The sequence below is a fragment of the Capra hircus genome, chromosome 16 (genome assembly GCF_001704415.2).
Source record: "Capra hircus breed San Clemente chromosome 16, ASM170441v1, whole genome shotgun sequence".
In the NCBI taxonomy this organism is placed as follows: domain Eukaryota; kingdom Metazoa; phylum Chordata; class Mammalia; order Artiodactyla; family Bovidae; genus Capra; species Capra hircus.
In genome coordinates this window covers 43,982,549-44,006,424 of record NC_030823.1, presented here as the reverse complement: position 1 = coordinate 44,006,424, position 23,876 = coordinate 43,982,549, and the positions used below count along the sequence as shown (strand labels likewise).

Sequence of the window (23,876 nt, the reverse complement as noted above, 5' to 3'; positions counted from 1 at the left end):
TAACTATATAGTAAAAGAGTTGTAAATTTAACCATATTAAATTAAGAACTTCACCTCTTATTACCGTCAAGACAAAGAGAGACACTACAAAAAGAGAAAAAATTGCAAATAAAGCAGATATTTATAACACATACAAGTAATGGAAGATTATTATCAAGACTACGTAAAGAAATTCTATGAATCAATAATAAAACAACACATATGTTTTTTTAAATGGTTAAAAACCACGACCTAGCATTTCTCAAAAAAGAAAAAAAATGGTGTAAAAATGTGACAAGACCATTAGTAATGAAGGAAATGCAAAATAAGAGCATGGTGAGACGCCATCCTAAACTCCCTGGGCTGGCAAAATTAAGACTCTGAAAATACCCGAGGGTGGCAAGGATGAAACGTAATGGGGTGCTTGTCCACTGCTGACAGGAGCACAAATTAGAACAACCGCAGGGAAAAGCAGTTCAGCCCTGCAGAAGACTTTTTACTGCTCAGAAATATTTGCTGCCCCTCCCTGTGTGAAGATTATACTTTCTGCCCTATAGTCACCCATAGTTGGCTGTACGACTTTTTCTTAAAGTTAGAATCTAGTCAACTAAATATGAGCAAAGTGACCTGTGTTCCTTTGCCACGAGATGGTCAATGTTCCGAGGAGAAGGTGCTCTGGGATTTATATACCTAAATCCCAGAGTGAAATAACATGTGACAGAATCACAGCCAGCCTGCAGTGGGCATACCATGACAGCCGGAAGTGTACCTCTTTGGTGTGGTTGTGACCCATCAAGACTTTGGAGGTGGGGTCACTTGTTATTTCTGCATAATTTAGCACATCCTTACTGATATGGGTACTAGCTCATGAAGTTGAACATTCAAATGCCTTAAGATCCAGAAATTCTTACTATAAGGAAGTTTCCCTAGAGACATTCATCAATGGGAAACACACAAAAGAACATTCACAGCAATATTTTCCATAATTATTAAAAAAAAACCTGGAAACAACCCAAATGTCCTGTAGTTCAGAGTGGAGTTGATAAATAATAGTATATTTGCAAGACTATACAGTAATCAAAATGAAAGCATTCTAGCTATACAAAATAACATGAGTGAGTCTTATAAATATACTTTCCAGTGATTAAAGCACAATAAATTTCCGTACGGCACAATACCATTTTCATAAAGGTCAATAACAAACAAAAGTAAGTAAACTAATTGTGGGGTACATAATTGTATGATAAATGGGTTTTTTAAAAGCAGGAAAATGATAGACAACATTCCTGTGAGAAGTTTCTGGGTTTGGGGTGGGAAGGTGGATAGGAGATGTAGGAGGGAAGGAGTACAGGATGGATGCTCTGATCCTGACTTTGACCCTATATGTCAGTTATTAAATATTCTAGGCTTTGTGAACCAGACAGTCTCTGTCACAACTACTCAATTCTGTTGCTGTAATGCAAAGGGTACCTGAGGGTGGCTTGTGTTTTCCAAAAAAAACTTACTTACAGACTCCAAAATTTGAGTTTTTATGTGTCATGCTAATTTTATGTGTCATGAGATAATATTCTTATTTTGATTTGCTTTTAACTATTTATACATGCAAAACCATATGAAGGCACACGGCATCTCAGATTTGGCCCATGGGAGTTTGGCAACTCTTTCTTGGTTGGGTGATGTGTTCATGGGTCTCCTAGTTTATGTGTATCAAATATTATGGTTAAAGTTTTTTAAGAATATAAAAAAGTAAGTTGTGACTCAGAGGGGAGTAGGACAAAGGTAGAAGATGTGAAGATGGAGAGGACCACAGGATACCCATAGACTCTTTTCAGAACTCTTCAATCAAGGTCTGCTTTTTTTTTCTTTTTTTCCCTTTTTTTTTTTTTGACTGCATCACACAGCATGAGGGAATCTTAGCTCCTCAACCAGTGATCAAACCCATGCCCTCTGCATTGGGAGTATGGAGTCTTGACTGCTACACCACCAGGGAAGTCCCAAGGTCTGCCCTTTTTTTTTTTTTTTTTTTCATTTTTTTGCTCTTGACCCCAAACTTGGGCCATGCTGATGATTGTCATCATTCTCTCCCCCGACAGTGGAGGAGGCCCTTGTTGAGGATGCTTGACCGGTGGAAAATCTGGTCGGGGATATTGTCCGCATCTTATGGCTTATCGACACATGTCTATGAGCACCAGAAAAAAAAAATAGAACTGATTTTGATTATCATTTTAGCTGTACCATTGGATTCCATGATTAAATTTAAAATATACTTCTCTGGGTTTCAAGAAAACTAGTCTGAACCTCTTAAGCAGTATCTACAAAATGCCCCCTTCACCACCAGTTCTGTCCCATTTTTCTGTTCTGTTAAAAGTGGTACATCTTCAAAGGCCAATTCATTTAGCATTTAGGAAAAGTTTGTTGGGGTAATCCTGGATGTGATCTGGAATGATGTTTTAGAAAGTACAATAGTGGGATTCTTCATATTTCTCCTGTGATTCTTCTCAAGAGAGTCCCAACACATCTTCACAGTTCACACTCTCCTTCCTCTTCTTCTGGAAATCGGCAGCTGCAGGCATCTTCCTCTTGGGCTGTTTGTACTGGTCTCATAAATGCTAAAAGGTAATTTAAAAGAGTTATCTTTCATTGTCTGTTTTAATCATTTAACATCCATTTTCCATAAATCCCATTTGCAGAACATCTCTAAACAGCAAACATTCTCAGCTTTAGTTTGAACAAACTCATCAGCAAGAGAGGTAATAGCAAATATAAACTTTTTTCAGGATTATTTAAGATTTTTTTCTTTTTACCTAATACTGTTTTATTGGTCCTGAACAAACTAGTTTATTTAGTGTCCACAAAAGCTAAAAACAGTCTTGAGCATGAGTCATTATAGCATAAAATTAGTCATATGCCAAACATGATTGCAGTTTTGATTCAGCAACACATGTTTCAGTCTTGAGGGTTACTTAGATTACACATTAGATGGCTTCTTTTGAATGAAATGCTTATGGCTCTGAGATGTTAAATATACTCCTACTGCTTCCATCAATTAGTAAGTAAAGAACTGATTTATGCACTAGCTTCCAGATTTTCATTTACATGTTAGTGTGAAGTATTTGTGCTATTGCCGAGTAACTTGCAATTCTAAAATAATACTAAAATTTAAATATAGCTCACACACACACACATATATGATTGTGGTCTCACACCCAAGTCCTTTAATTAAATATATATATATACACATATAAAATATATATATATATGTCATGTCCGACTCTTTGCAACACCATGGATTATAGCCTGCCAGGCTCCTCTGTCCATGAGATTTCCCTGGTAAGAAGATTGGAGTGGATTGTCATTTCCTTCTCTAGGAGAACTTCCCAACTCAAGGATTGAACCTGTATCTCCTGAATTGGCAGGCAGATTCTTTACCACTGAGCCACAGAGGAAGCCCATATATACAGGTATATCAGTTAAATATATATATGTGTGTGTGTGTATATATATATATATATATACCATATACAATATAATATCAGTTAATATATATGTATATTTTTATACCCTAACAAAGCAAAAAGCCCTACCCTAACTTTATATGCTTCTTAACTGTAAAAAAATAACCAAAGCTCAACAAGCACACCATCTCCAAGATCTTTAAAAAACTGGCAAGATATCCAGGATTCCCAATGAAATGTCCTTTTCCTTTTGAAATAGCATCAAAGATTAATTTTTAAATGAAAATTTGATTCTGGAAAGACAGAGTAATCACACTTTCTTCTGTTCTTCCTGCTAAGTATTATTGAAAATGCTGGACCTTTTATATAACAAACACAAAAAGAACCTGAAAGGTGGCAAGAAAGTAGACCAGTTAAGGATCTTGGAATCCAAGGAAGTATGGCTTTGAGTTCCCTGAGTGTTCTTTCTGCTTCATATGCCCTGGACTGGGAACTGTAAAAGTGGACTAATGAAAGTGGTCCCACACCCAAGCCCACCACTAAGACCCAGTAGAGCACTTAGACTTACACTCTTGCCAAGTGCTATCAAGGCTCACTGGCCCATACTTATTAGGGTGGCATCAGAGTCCTAGTGGAGAGTTAGGACTTCATCGCCACTCACAGCATCAAGGCCATCCCCAATCCCATCCTTTTATTATCAGTGGAAGCCATGTGGGGAGCGGGAACAAAGTGCCTTAACCTAGCCAGAGTCTTATCAGTGGAGGCTTAATGGGTAGCCCGAACCCCCACACATGTCTAGCAATAACAAGGATCCCATCCTGAGGAGGTCTAGGTGATGTAGAAATTAGAGCTATCTGGCAAGGACATTAAAGTAGCTATCAAAAAGATGGATGCTTCAACAAGCAATTAGAAACACACTGGAAACAAATGAAAAATAAATACAAGATCTTAGAAAAGAATCAGGTGGCAATTTGAGAACTGAAAATTTACAATAACCAAAATTTAAAATATCAGTGAGTGGGCTCAGCACAAGAATGGAGAAGAAGGAAAGGAAAGAATCATTATCCCATCTGAACAGAGAGAAAAGACTGGGGAAAAAGTGAACAGAGCTTCAAGGACATGTGGGACTATAGAAAAAAAAAAAAAAAGACCAATATTGATGTCATTGGAGTCCTTGAAGAAGAAGAGAAAGGGAGTAGGACTGAAAAAGTATTTGAAGAAATAATGGCTGAAAATTTGCCAAATCTAGAAAAAGGCTTAAATCTACAGATTCAGGAAGCTAAGTGAATCCTGAACAGGACTGTCCAATGAAATCCACACCAAGACACATTTCAGTTTAAGTTCTAAAAACAAAAAGAAATCTTGAAAGCAGCCAGAGAGAAGTAACACATCACTTAGAGGGGAAGAGCAAATTAAATGACAGTGAATTTCTAATGAAAGCCAGAGAAAGAAAAGAGAAAACAAACATAAAATAACATCTTAAGTCCTAACATGTAAGTAATTATATTAAATGTACATTTTTAAAATATACCAAGCAAAAGACAGACATTAGTAGTGTGACCATTATACGTTATCTATAAGAAATTTATTTCAGATATAAAAATGTAGGAAGGTTGAAAGTAAAAGGATGCAAAAAGATATACCATGTATATTATAAATTTTTAAAAAGCAAGAGTGGCTATATTACTATCAGATAAAGTAGACTTCAGAACAAAGGAAACTACCAGACACAGAGAGGGACCTTACATTATTAAGAGTCAATTCACCAAGAAAGCATGGTAGTACTAAATATGAATACAACTAGCAACAGAGCTACAAAATAGGTGAAGCAAAACTGATAAAAGTGAAAAGAGAAATATGCAAATTCACAATTATATTTGAAGAATTAAATGGCCCTCTTCCAAGAGTTGATAGAACAACATGACAGGAAATCAGAAATGATATAGAAGAATTCAGCAACATCATCAATCAACAGGATTGAATTGATATTTATAGGACAGTCTATCCACCTTTTCAAGTGTCTAAAGGAGGACATCAAGACTGTACATTGTCACTCTGCTTATTTAACTTATATGCAGAGTACATCATGAGAAATGCCAGGCTTGATGAAACACAAGCCAGAATCAAGATTGCCAGGAGAAATATCAATATCCTCAGATATGCAGATGACATCACCCTTAAGGCAGAAAGCAAAAAGGAACTAAAGAGCCTCTTGAAGAAGGTGAAAGAGGAGAGTGGAAAAGCTGGCTCAAAACTCAACATTCAAAAAATAAAGATTATGGCATCTGGTCCCACCACTTCATGGCAAATAGATGGGGAAACAATGGAAACAGTGGCAGACTTTATTTTCTTGGGCTCCAAAATCACTGTGGACAGTGACTGCAGCCATGAAATTAAAAAATACTTGCTCCCTGGGAGAAAAGCTGACAAACCTGATGACACATTAAAAAGCAGAGATATTACTTTGCTGATAAAAGTCTGTATAGTCAAAGCTATGGTTTTTCCAGTAGTCATTATGGATGTGAGAGTTGAACTATAAAGAGGGCTGAGCACCAAAGAATTGATGCTTTTCAACTGTGATGTTGGAGAAGACTCTCGAGAGTCCCTTGGACTGCAAGAAGATCAAACCAGTCAATCCTAAAGGATATCAATCCTGAATGTTCATTGGAAGGACTGATGCTGAAGCTGAAACTCCAGTACTTTGGCCACCTGATGCCAAGAGCAGACTCATTAGAAAAGACCCTGATGCTGGGAAATATTGAAGGCAGGAGGAGAAGGGGACAACAGAGGACGAGATGGCTGGATGGCATCACCAAGTAAATGGACATGAGTTTGGGCAAGCTCCAGGAGATGGTGAAGAATGTGGAACTTGGAGTGCTACAGTCCATGAGGTCACAAAGAGTTGGACATGACTGAGTGAACAACAACAATAGAACAAAGACCAAGACAAAGCATGACCTGGAACATGAATCAAACTTCAGCAAATTTAAAAGAAAGCACACAGAGGGTGTCCTCTTACTATAATGGAATCAAAATAGACATCAACAACAGAAAGAAAACCAAAAAATCACCAAATACTAGGAAACTAAAAACCGCACTATTAAATAATCAAGAGAAACATAAAAAGTACATTGAACTGAAAGAAAATGGAAAACAACATATCAAAATGTGTGTACACAGCTAAGTTAGTACTGAGGATACTTATAATATGAAGCTCTTATATTAGAAAGAGGAAAACTCTCAAACCAATAACATAACTTCCACCTAAATAGAAAAAGAACAAAATAAATTCAAGGCAAGCAGAAGAAAGGGGATAATAAAGGTAAAAGCAGAAATTGGTGAAATTGAAAATAGAACGACAAAGAAAATCAATGAAACAAAGAGATGGTTCTTTGAAAAGATAAATAAAATTGTCAAATCTCTACCAAAATTTATTCAGAAAAAAGGAGAGTGGCACCCATTACCAGTATCAGTAGGTGACTTCACTACCGACCTGTATATAACAAAAGGATAGTATGGGAGTAGCATAAGTAACTTAAGCACATAAATTTGACAACTTTGATGAAATGGACCAAGTCCTCAAAAAACATAAAGTATCATAATTCACTCAATATGAATTAAGGCCTATTAAGGAAATTGAATTTGTAATTAAGAAACCTCAAAAAGAAAGTTCCATGTTCAGATAGCTTCACTAGACAAAGCTATTTAAAGAAGAACTAACACCAGCTCTATACAACCTCTTCAAGAAAACAGAATAAGTTGAGGAAGTCAATATTACCTTGATACCAAAACCAGACAAAGACAGTACAAAAAAAGGAAACCACAGGTCAATATTCTTCATGAATATAGCTGCAAAAATTCTTAAAATATTCATGAAGAGAATTCAGACATATACAAAAATAATTATATACTATAACTGAATGGACTTTAATCCAGGGATGTAAGGTTAGTTTGAAATTCAAAAATCAATCTACAGAATTCACCATCTCAACAGGCTAAAGAAGAAAAATCACATAATCAAATCAACTGATACAAAAACAGCACCTGAAAAAATTTAGCGCTAATACATGATTAAAAAAAAAATCTTCAGAGCACTTTCTCAACTTAATAAAGAATATCTACTAAAATCTGTAACTCATATCATACTTTATGAAAGACTAAATACTCCTGCCCTGAGGTTTTTTTTGGAAGGCAAAGATATCCACTTTCACCACTTTGACTCAACATAGTCCTGGACATTCTAATTAGCACAATAAGGCAAGAAAAGAAATAAAAGGCATATAAATTGGAAATGAAAAAACACAAACTTTTTTTTTTTCAGATGACACTATGATCTACATAAAAAATCCCAAGAAATCTACAAAATACCCTACAACTAGTAAGCAAGTTCAGCAAAATCACAGGACAAAACTCAAAGTACAAAAAAAAAACCCTGTATTTCTATATACTAGCAATGAACATGTCAAAAACCAAAATAGAAACCTATATGCAGGTCAGGAAGCAACAGTTAGAAGTGGACATGGAACAACAGACTGGTTCCAAATAGGAAAAGGAGTACATCAAGGCTGTATATTGTCACTCTGCTTATTTAACTTATATGCAGAGTACATCATGAGAAACGCTGGGCTGGAGGAAGCACAAGCTGGAATCAAGATTGCTGGGAGAAATATCAATAACCTCAGATATGCAGATGATACCACCCTTATGGCAGAAAGTGAAGAGAAACTAAAAAGCCTCTTGATGAAAGTGAAAGAGGAGAGTGAACAAGTTGGCTTCAAGCTCAACATTCAGAAAACTAAGATTATGGCATCTGGCCCCATCACTTCATGGGAAATAGATGGGGAAACAGTGGAAACAGTGTCAGACTATTTTGGGGGGCTCCAAAACCACTGATGATTGCAGCCATGAAATTAAAAGACGCTTACTCCTTGGAAGGAAAGTTATGACCAACCTAGACAGCATATTCAAAAGCAGAGAGATTACTTTGCCAACAAAGGTCCATCTAGTCAAGGCTATGGTTTTTCCAGTGGTCACATATGGATGTGAGAGTTGGACTGTGAAGAAGGCTGAGCGCCGAAGAATTGATGCTTTTGAACTGTGGTGTTGGAGAAGACTCTTGAGAGTCCCTTGGACTGCAAGGAGATGCAACCAGTCCATTCTAAAGAAGATCAGCCTTTGGATTTCTTTGGAAGGAATGATGTTAAAGCTGAAACTCCAGTTCTGTGGCCACCTCATGCGAAGAATTGACTCATTGGAAAAGACTCTGATGCTGGGAGGGATTGGGGGCAGGAGGAGAAGGGGACGACAGAGAATGAGATGGCTGGATGGTATCACCAACTCGATGGACATGAGTTTGACTGAACTCTGGGAGTTGATGGACAGGGAGGCCTGGCGTACTGCAATTCGTGGGGTCACAAAGAGTCGGACACTACTGAGCAACTGAACTGAACTGAACTAAAGATACAATATCATTTGCAATTCTAAAATTTAAATATTAAGGCCTAAATTTAAAAAACATGTGCAGTACTTGTATGCTGAAAACTACAAAGCACTGATGAAAGTAATCAAAGAAAATATACATAAATGGAGAGCCACACTGTGTTCATGGATTGGAATAGTTAACATAGTGAGTGAGTGAGTGAAGTTGCTCAGTCGTGTCCAACTCTTTGCGACCCCATGGACTGTAGCCTACCAAGCTTCTCTGTCCATGAGGTTTTCCAGGCAATAGTACTAGAGTGGATTGCCATTTCCTTCTCCAGGAGATCTTCCCAACCCAGGGATCAAACCCAGGTCTCCAGCATTTTAGACAGATGCTTTACCGTCTGAGCCACCAGGGAAGTTAACATAGGAAAGATCTCAATTCTTCCTGAACTAATGTACAGATTTAACACAATTGCTATCAGAATCCCCGCTGACATTTTGTAGATAGAGATAAGATTATCCTAAAATTATCGTCATGAACTAGAATAGTCAAAACAATCTTGAAAGAGAAGAATAATGTGGGAGGACTCATTCTACCCTATACCTAATTTCAAGACTTTTTTACAGCTACAGTAACCAAGACCGTGTGGTATTGGCAGAAGGAAAAAGACACAGATCAATGGAAGAGAAGAGAGAAACCAGAAATAGTCCTCACACAAGTACAGCCAACTGAGTTTTTACAAAAATGCAATATTAATTCAATGGAAGCAAAATAATCTTTCCAATAAATGATGCTGATGCCATTGGCTACCCATAGGCAAAAATAATAATAATTTTAAAATATTGACCTGAAACTCTCACACCTTATATAGAACTTAGCTAAAAATGAAACATATATTTAAATGCAAAACATTTAGCATATGACATAAGAGAAAGTCTAAATCTTTGAGATCTAGGACTTAATAAAGACTTCTTAGATGTAATCCCATAAATTTAAAAAATTGGCCAGTTGGACTTCATCAAAATTAAAAACTTTTTCTCTGCAGAAGATCATGTGAAGAGGATGAAAAGGCAAGAGAAAATATTTACAAACCTCATATCTGATAAAAGACTCACATCTTGGAACTTTAAAAAATAACTCAAATGTCAAAAGTTAAGATAAGCAATCTAATTAGAAAATGGGTAAAAGACATGAAGGAACATGTCACTGAAGAAGATTGACAGGTGGAAAATAAGTACATGAAAAATGTTCAGCCTTTAGGGAAAGGCAAATTAAGCCCACATTAAGATATTAGTGCATATCTATTCAAACAACTGAAATTAAAAATTGCAACAATACAAAATGCTGACAAAGATGAGGAAAAACTGGATCTCTCACACCTTGCTGGTGGAAGGTTAAATGGTACAACTCCTGTGGAAAAGTGTTTAGCAGTTTCTTTAAAAAGTGAACACACACTTATCATATGACCCAGTAATTGCACTCCTGGGCGTTTATCTTCAAGATATGCAAGCTTATGTCCACACACGTCCTGTACATGATTACTCATAACAGCGCTAATGTAACAGTCATGGAATAGTCCTGCATTTTGATTGTGCTGCTGGTTTCACCAATCTACACATGTGATAAAATGACACACACTAAACACAGGTGGCCCATGGTAAAGAATTCACCTGCCAGTGCAGGAGATGCAGGAGATGTGGGTTCGATCCCTGGGTCAGGAAGGTCCCCGGAGGAATAAATGGCAACCCACTCCAGTATTCTTACTGAGAGAATCCCATGGACAGAGGAGCCCGGTGGGCTACAGTCCCTGGGGGTCACAAAGAGACACAGCCGAGCAACTGAGCATATGCACGCACGCAAATTAAACCCACACAGTGTGCCAATGTCAGCTGCCTGGTTTTGATATTATGTGCTGTGTGCTGTGCTGTGCTTAGTCACTCAGTCATGTCCGACTCTGTGACACTATGGACTCTAACCTGCCAGGCTCCTCTGTCCATGGGGATTCTCCAGGTAAGAATATTGGAGTTGGTTGCCATGTCCTCTTTCAGGGGATCTTCCCAACCAAGGGATTGAACTCAGGTCTCCCACATTGCAGGCGGATTCTTTACCATCTGAGCCTGCAGGGAAGCCCAAGTATACTGGAGTGGGTATCCTATCCCTTCTCTAGGGGATCCCTAGGGTCTCCTGCATTGCAGGAGGATTCTTTACCAGCTGAGCTACCGGATAGTTAAATATGATGTAACCCCATGAATGGCACATATGACTTTTCTGTACTGTCTTTACAACTTCCTGTGAATCTCTATTTCAAAATAGAAAGTTTTAAAAAATAACCTAAAATTTTTTAAAATAGATGACAGTTCCATTGAAACTCCCTAATTACTCATAAATACTTTTGAAAACCATTTTATAAAGACCTTTATTGCAGTTTGGGGTAAAGCTGGGACGGATAGTTGTTTAAATCAGAAGTTTCGGTGAGAATTTAGAGGTTTAAATCAGAGGTTAAGACCTCAAAAAGAGAATCAAAGAACAAACCACAGGGTCGGAAAATATATCTGCAGCCCATGAACAGTAGACTAAAAAATTCCTATAGATTAGTAAGAAAAGGACAAACAATCCAATGGGAAAAGGCTCAAAAGATTAGGTGATTTGCAGGAGAGGAAATCCTAGTGACCAAACATAACGTGAAAAGATGTTCAGTCTCACCAGTAATCAGGGAAATGCAAATTAAAACCACGAGATACTACTACACACCCACCAGACAGATAAAAATTAAGAAGTCTGATAATGCTAAGTGTTAGCAGGGACTGGCACAAAAAGAATTCTCATACGCTGCTAATTGGACTCCTATCACTCTCAAAAAGTTTTATAAATCTAGTACTATGGACCAAATGGATATGAGTTTGAACAAATTAGTGACAGAGAAACCTGGGGTGTTGCAGTCCATGGGGTCGCAAAGAGTTGGACATGACTGAGCGACTGAACTGAAGGACCAAGATACATATTCCAGCACCTTTATTCCTAGGTTTAAAAAAAGGAAGGAAAGAAACGTGCTTATGTACGCTGAGATATATAGACAAAAATATCCAAATATTATTCTCTGTAAGAGCCCCAAATTGGAAACAACCCAATTGTCCAGGAATATTAGAATGGATAAACAAATCGTGATACAGTCCTTCAATAGAAGAACATTTAACAATGGAAATCAACTCAAGATAAATGCCACACATGGATGAATCATAAGGATACATTGCTGAGTGAAAGGGGAAAGGAAAATATAGAACAGATATAGTGTGATTCCACTGGTCTGAAGTTCACAAGCAGCCAAATTAAACCATGTTCTTGGGTAGCAAAACTGTAAGTAAGAGCGAGGAAGTGAACACCGTAAGAATCTAGATGTGGTTAGCACTAGCAGAGGGAGGGGTTTTAGTCTGGAAGGAACACAAGAAGGGCTTCCGGGGAGCAGAGTGTGTTCTATTTCTTGACTTGGGTAGGGTTACACAGGTGTTCATTTTAGTTTGTTTAACAGAGGAGACTGGCAGGTTGCAGTCCATAGGATTGCACAAAGTCTGACACAGCTGAAGCAACTTAGCTCGAATACATGCAAACTTTACATGCATGCATTTTTTTCTGTGTATTTCAAAACGTTGAAAATATTTTATATTGTTTCCAAAAAAGAACCTTTATACCAATTAGTGTATTGCATCTTTAGATAAGAATTTACTAGAACTTTCCCTCCTATATTAAAAACTTCTATACATATTTTTGACATTTTCTTGAAACAATGCAGGACTTTATGTCATTATTACTGATATTTTATCTCCAGGGTCTTTGCCTTTTTTAAGAAAAAAAATTATTCTTAATTGGAGGATAATTGTTTTATTTGAGTTTGTTCTAGTTACATGGATGAACCTAGAGCCTGTTATGCAGAGTGAAGTAAGTCAGAAAGAGAAAAACAAATACTATATACTAACACATATACATTGCATATGTGAGTGCTTAGCTGCTCAGTCTGTCCAACTCTTTGCAACCCTGGACTGTACCCGCCAGGCTCCTCTGTCCATGCAATTTTCCAGGCAAGAATACTGAAGTGGGTTGTCATTTCCTACTCCAAACATATACATTATCCTATGTAAAACAGATAGCTAGTGGAAAGTTGCTTGTAACACAAGGAACCTGAGAGAGGAAGGAGGGAGTGGGGAGTGGGAGGGAGGTTCAAGAGGGAGGAGACATGTTATACCTATGGCTGATTCATGTTTTTGTATAGCAGAAACTGACACAAGAGTATAAAGCAATTATCCTATATTTTTAGCAACTTACAAGGAGACACTCTCTAATCATATTATGATGGTCTGGGCTACATTACAGAGCTCTCGGAGCGACCCTCTTGTATATGAATCCCTCTTAGTAAGTCTTTCCTGTTATCTAAAGTTCTATCTTCCACAAAGTCAAAAATGCAGATTGCCTCCATCTACATGCCTTTTGGAATAAATATTAATAGCTTTCATTTAGTGAATATTGACTCTGTGCTAGACACTTGCTGAGTTTCTTATAGAAATGGTATCCTGTGTAGTGAGTGAAATCCACCATTGAAATTTCTCATTTAATCCAGATCAGTGTCCTAATGCCTCATCCCATTAAAACCACTTCAAACTCCCTTTTAGGGCTGCCGTCTATGGGGTCGCACAGAGTCGGACACGACTGACGCGACTTAGCAGCAGCAGCAGCAGCAGCAGGCCTTCTTCTAGCTGTGGGTCTAGCTTAGGTCAAGGTCATTTATCAGCCAGAAAAGTCATGCTAGATGGGGCAATGTTATTTTTGATTCCTCTTTTCAGTGTCCTGTATTCACAATTGAGTGGACACACACACACCCAGAGTTGTCCAAGGCTGCAGCATACTTAAAGTGGTAATTTTTCCAGAACCTTTGGGCTATGTTCTGCCATCACTGAGCTTTCTCCACCTCAGCCATGGACATTTGGGGCTGGGTCACTCTTTGTTGTGGGGCTGTCTTGTGCATATAGGATTTTAGCAGCATTGCTGACCTCCACTCACCAGATACCAGAGCACAGCACCCCTTCCACCACCTCTTAGACTTTGACCATCAAACTTGTCTCCTGACACTGCTGAGTGTCCCCTGGGACCAAATTATCCCGCTTGATAACCACTGTGCTATACTTACCTAACTTCTGTAACTAAAAATAATAATAATAATAATAATCTTTTTCTTTCTACTGCAAAATGTCTAGCCTCAGAAAGCTCATATCTCACACTTTTATATTCATCTTACGTTGTTTGAATATATACAGGAGCTTCTTTCTGCCCTGTTTAACCACAGAGAAACGGAGAAACACGAAGGTTGCCAGGCACAGCATGGCAGCTGATGTCAGGGCAAGGAAGAAGATGATGATCTGGGAGGTGAGACCTGCAGAAAAAGACCAAAAGGAGAAATATCATCTGACATCCCTCATATGTGGAATCTAAAAGAGACAATACAAATGAACTTACTTGCAAAATAGATAGAGACTCACAGACTTAGATAACGAACTTATGGTTGCCGGGAGAAGAATGGGGGGAAGGGATAGTTAGGGAATCTGGGAAGGTTATGTATGTACTTCTATATGTCCTACTACATAGCACATGGAAATCTACTCAGTGTTATGTGGCAGCCTGGATGGGAGGGAGTGGTGTGGAGGAGAATGGATACATGTATGTATGTATGGCTAAGTCCCTTAGATGTTCACCTGAAACTACCAAAACATTGCTAATTGGCTATTAACAAAATAGCCAATACAAAATAAAAAGTTTAAAGTTTGAAAAACAAAAAATAGCAAAAGGAAAACTGAGGCAAAAATATAATTTTCCAAATATGCTGATGTAAACTTGCATTTGTAAACTCTTCACATGAGAAGAGGTGCTTTGGGCATCTCCCACCAGCTCTTTTAGTAAATTTGCCTGCTTGCTTGTTAAGAAAACTTAAAAATGACTGTGGCTTTGTAGTAGAGCCTGAAGTCAGGCAAGTTGATTCCTCCAGTTCCATTCTTCTTTCTCAAGATTGCTTTGGCTATTCGAGGTTTTTTGTATTTCCATACAAATCTTGAAATTATTTGTTCTAGTTCTGTGAAAAATGTGGCTGGTAGCTTGATAGGGATTGCATTGAATTTGTAAATTGCTTTGGGTAGTATACTCATTTTCACTATATTGATTCTTCCGATCCATGAACATGGTATATTTCTCCATCTATTAGTGTCCTCTTTGATTTCTTTCATCAGTGTTTTATAGTTTTCTATATATAGGTCTTTAGTTTCTTTAGGTAGATATATTCCTAAGTATTTTATTCTTTTCGTTGCAATGGTGAATGGAATTGTTTCCTTAATTTCTTTTTCTACTTTCTCATTATTCGTGTATAGGAATGCAAGGGATTTCTGTGTGTTGATTTTATATCCTGCAACTTTACTATATTCATTGATTAGCTCTAGTAATTTTCTGGTGGAGTCTTTAGGGTTTTCCATGTAGAGGATCATGTCATCTGCAAACAGTGAGAGTTTTACTTCTTCTTTTCCAATTTGGATTCCTTTGATTTCTTTTTCTGCTCTGATTGCTGTGGCCAAAACTTCCAGAACTATGTTGAATAGTAGCGGTGAAAGTGGACACCCTTGTCTTGTTCCTGACTTTAGGGGAAATGCTTTCAATTTTTCACCATTGAGGATAATGTTTGCTGTGGGTTTGTCATATATAGCTTTTATTATGTTGAGGTATGTTCCTTCTATTCCTGCTTTCTGGAGAGTTTTTATCATAAATGGATGTTGAATTTTGTCAAAGGCCTTCTCTGCATCTATTGAGATAATCATATGGTTTTTATTTTTCAATTTGTTAATGTGGTGAATTACATTGATTGATTTGCGGATATTGAAGAATCCTTGCATCCCTGGGATAAAGCCCACTTGGTCATGGTGTATGATCTTTTTAATGTGTTGTTGGATTCTGATTGCTAGAATTTTGTTGAGGATTTTTGCATCTATGTTCATCAGTGATATTGGCCTGTAGTTTTCCTTTTTTGTGACATCTTTGTCAGATTTTGGTATTAGGGTGATGGTGGCCTCATAGAATGAGTTTGGAAGTTTACCTTCCTCTGCAATTTTCTGGAAGAGTTTGAGGAGGATAGGTGTTAGCTCTTCTCGAAATTTTTGGTAGAATTCAGCTGTGAAGCCGTCTGGACCTGGGCTTTTGTTTGCTGGAAGATTTCTGATTACAGTTTCAATTTCTGTGCTTGTGATGGGTCTGTTAAGATTTTCTATTTCTTCCTGGTTCAGTTTTGGAAAATTGTACTTTTCTAAGAATTTGTCCATTTCTTCCACGTTGTCCATTTTATTGGCATACAACTGCTGATAGTAGTCTCTTATGATCCTTTGTATTTCTGTGTTGTCTGTTGTGATCTCTCCATTTTTATTTCTAATTTTATTGATTTGATTTTTCTCTCTTTGCTTCTTGATGAGTCTGGCTAATGGTTTGTCAGTTTTATTTATCCTTTCAAAGAACCAGCTTTTGGCTTTGTTGATTTTTGCTATGGTCTCTTTTGTTTCTTTTGCATTTATTTCTGCCCTAATTTTTAAGATTTCTTTCCTTCTACTAACTCTGGGGTTCTCCAACTCTTCCTTTTCTAGTTGCTTTAGTTGCAGAGTTAGGTTATTTATTTGACTTTTTTCTTGTTTCTTGAGGTATGCCTGTATTGCTATGAACTTTCCTCTTAGCATACACACCGAGGAAACCAGAATTGAAAGAGACACATGTACCCCAATGTTCATCGCAGCACTGTTTATAATAGCAAGGACATGGAAACAACCTAGATGTCCATCAGCAGATGAATGGATAAGAAAGCTGTGGTACATATACACAATGGAGTATTACTCAGCCATTAAAAAGAATTCATTTGAATCAGTTCTGATGAGATGGGTGAAACTGGAGCCAATTATACAGAGTGAAGTAAGCCAGAAAGAAAAACACCAATACAGTATACTAACACATATATATGGAATTTAGGAAGTTGGCAATGACGACCCTGTATGCAAGACAGGAAAAAAGACACAGATGTGTATACCAGACTTTTGGACTCAGAGGGAGAGGGAGAGGGTGGGATGATTTGGGAGAATGGGAATTATAACATGTATACTGTCATGTAAGAATTGAATCACCAGTCCATGTCTGACGTAGGGTGCAGCTTGCTTGGGGCTGGTGCATGGGGATGACCCAGAGAGATGTTGTGGGGAGGGAGGTGGGAGGGGGGTTCATGTTTGGGAACGCATGTAAGAATTAAAGGTTTTAAAATTTAAAAAAAATAAAAATTTAAAAAAAAAAAAAGAAAACTTAAAAAAAAAACAAAACTAAAAACCCTTAATAATGTTGTTCAATTGTTGTTGATTTTTAGTGACTAAGTCGTATCCGACTCTTTTTCTACCCCATGGACTGTAGTCCACCAGGCTCCAATGTCCATGGAGTTCTCCAGGCAAGAATCCTAGAGTGGGTTGCCATTTCCTTCTCCAGGGGATTTTCCCGACCCAGGGATTGAACCCATGTTTCCTGAATTGGCAGGTGGATTCTTTACCACTGAGCCACCAGGGAAGCCCAATAATTTTCCTAGAGACCCACAAAATTAAGTGGTTTGGCCTTCTAGGATATAGGAAACATGGGACTCTATCACCATTGTTATTTGGCAAGATCAAAGGGGTTAGTGTCTATTTGGATCCAATCTCGTCTTGCTCTGCTCATTAATACGTAACCCACACTGAATAATAAACACTGATGAAAGAGGTGGGTCCCTTGAAGCCAGAGTAAGAGAAAGAAGGCGTGTCGGAGGTGCCTGCTATAGATTAACATGCAAGACATCAGGACATTGGGGTGATTTAGATTCCAACCAGAATGGCCATGATACATTCACTTATTTAACAGCAACAAACCAGCTACCTGGCTCTCTCCCAGAGGCAGGCACGATGGTGGAGGATGCACCTGGAGAGAAGTCAGGTGGCGGTGGTCCACACACTACGTCACTTTCCTTCGTCCCGTTTACAAGGACAGCCTTTCCATTCAAAGAACAGCTTAGAGGGTTCAATGAAAAGAGTTCAAATAATTAATTCAGGTACAGATCATTCTAATTTTAAAAGACTGACATTTTCTACTCAATTAAGGAGTTCTAGTGACAAGGGTATGTGGATTTGGGTTTATAGACAAAGCAAGGATATTCTGAAAAACTTCACTGAACATCGGGCTTCCTCCAGTGTTCACTTGGCTTTCACAGCTCTCCACAGTCCATCTCACTCTACTTGCCCAACTGGCTTCTTCTTCCTTCCCAGTCTGGAGAACCCTGGCCCATGAGAGCCTACATCAGGCTGTTGCCTGGTTAGTCTGTCACCTCCACCTTCTTAAGTGTATTTGAGCATCTCTGGCACGCAGAAAGGACAGACAACTTAGCTTAGGGTTGCAGCGGAGTGTGTGACAGTTGCTCAGTCATGTCCGACTCTTTGCAACCCCATGGACTGTAGCCAGCCAGGCTCCTCTGTCCATGGGATTTCCCAGGCAAGAATACTGGAATGGGTAGCCATTCCCTTCTTGAAGGGATCTTCCCAATCTAGGGATCGAACCCTGGGTCTCCTTCATAGGGTTAGGATTTCCTAACCCCATGATGTGTTGGCATATGACAGATCAGAGTTTGAGTCCTGAGTTGGTCTTTTCGCAGAATGACCTTGGGCAAGTTGGGAAATTTCTCTACAGCTCATCTGAAAAATAAGATATCCATGTCCCAGGGCTGTTGTGAAGAGTAAATGATTTTATGTGCCTGGCTCACTCCCTATTAATTGCAGCCACAATCATTGTTGGGACTTCCCTGGTGGCTCAGATGGTAAAGAATCTGCCTGCAACGCAGGAGACCTGGGTCTGATCTCTAGGTTGGGAAGATCTCCTGGAGGAGGGCATGGCAACCCACTCCAGTATTCTTGCCTGGAGAATCCCCATGAATAGTTGAGCCTGGTGGGCTATAGCCTACAGGATCGCAAAGAGTCGGACATGACTGAGCAACTAAGCACATAACTGTGGTCACCACCAACATCATCATCATTGTCCTATGTCTCTCCCATGTCCTTTACCTAACATGAACCCACCCATTCCCCAAAACCAGTTCAATCCCACTTTCCACAGAGACTCACTTCACTGCTCAGAACTATTTGTGTCAAAAGACAAAAAACAAAAACAAAAAGACAAAACTTTCTAATGTGCTATGAATCAATACTTTTGTAAAACACAATAAGAATGTAAATGTAAAATAATAATAAAAATGATCTTATACGAAAATAAAATGCAAAAAGAACAAAGACATACAAAATACACTGTTGGCTGTTTGGCTGCCTGGGATGGTCTTATTTGCCCAAGTCTATGTTAATGGTTCTGAGGAAAGGAAACATACTTTACCCTCTTCTATATCATTATCAGTGCTGGCACGAGCACTTGAAGATGGACTGATCAATAAGGAAAGATTAGAGGCAGCAAAGAGATTGGAGGGAGACAGAAGAACCCTTGGGGCAGACAGTAACTGAGTTCCACTGGCAAATCTGACTTAGCTGTTCTGGGCATTACTCCTGGAGAAAATGCCCATTTTGGCAAACCAGTCACAGTGACCTCATACCATTCCCATGCTGCCTATTTGCACAGTTACTTCATATTTACACTTGGCAGGTTTAAAAAAGCATCAGTGAGTGGGAGGGAAGTTCAGGAGGGAGGGAACATATGCATACCTATGGCTGATTCATGTTGATGCATGGCAGAAAACAACACAACGTTGTCAAGCAATTATCCTCCAATTAAAATAATTAATTAACTAAAAATTTTAAAAGCATCAGTTGGAAAAGTTAACCCAGACACTTTACTTTTAAGCAAAAAGAAGTGATACATACTCTGTCCAAGGTCGACAGATGCCGTGTTCCTGATCATTAAATGTCCCAAAAGAGCAGTCTTTACAACCTTTTATAAAAATTAAAGGAATAATAAAAGGAAGTATTTTTATCATTTTAAACTTTCCCTGAGATGAACATGATCTCATAACAATAAAGTCATTAATTTAATATGATCTGTGCTGATTATCCAACAATTCTTCCTGAATTTCATTAGTGATAAACAATTCTTCTTGAACAGTATATGATAAATATAATCCTGTAATAAAATTATTAGCTTAATACAATCTACACAGATTGTTCAACAGTTTTTCTTGAAATGAAACCCTAATATGACTAAAGGTTTTATTCTAATTATATGTATAGTATTGCATATACATGAAAAAGCATGGTTCTGATGAAAAAATTTGTCATCTCAAATTAGTTTCATTGACTGAAAAATAATTTTGCAAATATCAGATATGTGACTCCATGGTTCATTATTTATTACTTAAAGGGTCTACAAATCTGTTTTATATTCAAAGGACCATGTACTAAGCGAATGATGTAAGTCTAGATAACAAATTTTCCCTACAAGAGGAAACTTACCCTCATTTGTTAATTCTTGACCTTGTTTACAGTCCTTTGCACACATGGAACATCCTGCCCCTTGGCAGTGGAATCCCGAAATGCATTCACACTCTGCATTGCTGGTGGGGGAACACGGCTTCTTGATCCTGAAAATACCTACAAAGTCCGTCAGGGTTACACTGACCCTTGACCTCCCAAAGCAGGAAGCAAATTCATGTTCTGCAATAAAAACTATGCTTGTTCTACTTATAACGTTCCTTAATGACCTCAGGGGCTTTCCTGGTGGCTCAGCGGTAAAGAATCGTCCTGCAATGCAGGAGACTTGGGTTCAATCCCTGGGTTGGGAAGATCCCTTGGAAAAGGAAATGGCAACCCACTCCAGTATTCTTGTCTGGAAAATCTCATGGACAGAGGAGCCTGATGGGCTACAGTCTATGGGTCATATAAGAGTTGGTCTCGACTTAGCGACCGAACAAACAACGACCTCAGAGTACAAAGCTTACTTTTAAATAACTAAAGAAGACATTTTACATTCTGCGATTAAAAGAATTCTCTCTTGTCCAGTGAATGTTCCCTCTAATATTTAAAAAGCTCAATCCACCAGTGTTGGCTCTTACAGTAAATTATTTTACTGGACCCTGCCTATTGGCAGAGGAATCAGTCAACCTGACACTTCAGATTTTAAAGCAAGATCAGTACACTAGGGAATAAAAACTTGTCTTCCCAACACATATCGGCATAAAGACTACATTTTTAAAATCATACCTTCACACTTTCTGCATATGTCACAGGACTTCTGTCCACTTGTGCTGGAGAAACTATTTAAAGGACAAGAAATGCAAGGCTCCAGACTGCTTTTCCCACAGAAAGTACCTAAAAGGGGAAGATAAGGGCTGTTCATGTTTTTCAATGGACAGTCATCACCTGAAGTATTATGAGGTTCACAAGAAAACCAGAATATGAAATAAAGATTTGATTTCTAGGTAACATAGCAACACACTTTATTTGTTGATCGACTGTTTTAAATTATCCATTTGGGGCTTCCCTGGTGGCTCAGTGATAAAGAATCCACCTTCCAATGCAGGAGATATGGGTATGATCCCTGATCTGGGAAGATCCCACATGCCTGGGAGCAACTAAGCCTGTGCTCTAGAGCCCACGAGCCACAACTATTGAAGCCCAAGCACCCTAGAGCTCATGCTCTGCAAAAACAGAAGCCATCACAATGAGAAGACTGAGTGGCGCAACTAGAGAGTAGACCCTGCGTGTCACAACTAGAGAAAAGCCCACACAGCAACGAAGACACAGTACAGCCAAAAAAAAATCCATTTGCAAGGTTGCCCTAAGTGTAATCATAGAATTAAAAATAGCAAAGTATAGATATAGCAAAAAACAAATCAACAGAAAAACATAGTTTTTTTAATCTATTGAATAAAACAGTTTCTTTTGATTGATCTGGGAGACCAGTATGACTGGATTAAGGAGGAGATCAATGTCCTTTATTGGCACACTAACATTTAAATGTGTCTGCCTTTTCCCACTCTGTTAAGCCACTTGCTTATTCCTTGTTGCACCTCCGGTCTGAATACTTGTCCTCAAACACCAAGCTATTTGTTGAGGTCTTTTCCTGTACTGTGCACTGATCTAAGCCCATCATACAGTCCTTCCAGCAATCAGTCCTATGATAGGTCCTCATATCACCCTACATGACAAAGCTGAGTCACAAGAGATTAAGTGACAAGGCTATGTTCACACAGCTAAGATGCAGCATCCAAGAAATATTTGTAAATGAAGGAATAAAAGATATTAATGGAGGGGAGGGATAAATTAGGAGTATTGGATTAATAGATACACTGCTATATATATATATAAAGATCCCCTGGAGGAGGGCATGTCAACTTACTCCAGTATTCTTGCCTAGAAAATCCCATGGACAGAGGAGCCTGGTGGGCTACAGTCCATGGGGTCACAAAGAGTTGGACACGACTGAAGCAACTTAGCATGCACAAGCACAGACATATATATGTGTCTGTATGTGAATCATGGAAGATCCCCTGGAGAAGGGAATAGCTACCCACTCCTTATTCTTGCCTAGAGAATTTCATGGACAGAGGAGCCTGGCGGACTACAGTCTATGAGGTAGAATCAGACATGACTGAGCAGCTAACACACTGAAACTAATGCAATATTATAAATCAACTATAGTTTAATTTTTTAAAAAGGATCATTAAAACAGAGCTAATTAGCTCTGACTAGCAGACTAACTGAACCATGTTTTCAACAGATCAAGCACATGTGATAATTTGGTTCTTACCTGCTGAACAGTTACAGAAACCCTGCAATGATCGTGTCCTCTCAAGATTCATGACCAATAGCACAGTAGCCACTATGTTGTAATAGCCATTTCCCATGATGAAATCTTGCATAGATTTATTAGCCGAGCAGAGTCCAACAGAATTTTAATCAAAGTAGCTGGTCTCACAAATTTCCACTCTGCAGAAGGTAAAAAGTTTCAAGGATGAGGTGGTTTCTCCTTTCATAATTATCAACAGTTCACCTATTTATTACCTGTGCGTTTCTACAAGATCACAACTCAGGGGTTTTCAAGAGCAATTAATGATGGAATACCAAAGAAAAGCAGTGAATTCATAGAAACTTCTATAAGACCTGCATGATTAAACACATAGCTTTGTGCAGATTTGCCAAAGTCTATGAGTGCACTTTCCAACATGCTTTGCCAAAATGCAGAAATAACAATAGTAAGAACTTTTGGGGACTTTCATAGATATTCAGCATTAGCTTCTAGATTTCAACAATGGCAGTGGCGTACTGTCACTGAAATAACAGTCCTTAAAAAGAGAATCCGACAGTTCAGCTCCATGTGAAGACACTTCATTATTAAAATTCCTCCTTTGTCCAAACAGTATGTGGAATTACAACACTTAATTGCTAAAATGTTGAAAGACCACCCTGTTGAACTCACTATCACACTTTCTTAATAGTTATGTATTTATTCATTTTGAGATTTGAAGTCATAAGACTACAGTCCAACAATCTCTAGAGGCCAGGTTCCTGGTCTTCATTTAATGGGCTGTGGAGTGAAAGTCATTAGAAATTAGAAGGGAAGAAAGTCTAGAAATGTACAAAGGGAACAAAGCTCCCATCCTCATCCCTGCTCGGTTCTTCCTCTCCTCCCCCCACCATCTGCCCCAAATGGACAAACCTGGAGATTGCAGGGCTGCTGAAGAACTTTGCTTCTTGATCTTCAGAGCAGTGAGATTCTGCAGCTGAGAAGAGCTGCAGGTCAAAGGCTCTCAGAGGGAGCTTGGTGACTCAGCGGGGGCGGGGCCTCATGGGAAATCCCCAGAGACAGTTCTGTGAGGTATGAGAGCTCACTTGGCATTTGCTGACCTTAAAGTCCCTTAGAGGGTCTATCCCCACTTGATAACGCAATTCAAACTAAAAGCAGCCCCCTACTGCTAGGGTATTTGTGTTTGTTTGTTTCAGATGACTTTGGCA

General features: G+C 38.5%; 1 protein-coding gene across 1 annotated transcript; it reads right to left on the bottom strand.

The window, feature by feature from the left end:
• TNFRSF9 (TNF receptor superfamily member 9) lies at positions 1,014 to 23,651 on the bottom strand. Its single transcript, XM_005690738.3, has 8 exons — positions 23,581 to 23,651; positions 22,672 to 22,850; positions 21,123 to 21,230; positions 20,376 to 20,513; positions 19,791 to 19,857; positions 17,812 to 17,942; positions 14,141 to 14,275; positions 1,014 to 2,588 (listed from the first exon to the last, which is right to left on the bottom strand). Exons 2-8 carry the CDS (start codon positions 22,781 to 22,783, stop codon positions 2,500 to 2,502), a joined length of 780 nt encoding a protein of 259 aa, XP_005690795.1. The 5' UTR covers positions 22,784 to 22,850; positions 23,581 to 23,651; the 3' UTR covers positions 1,014 to 2,499.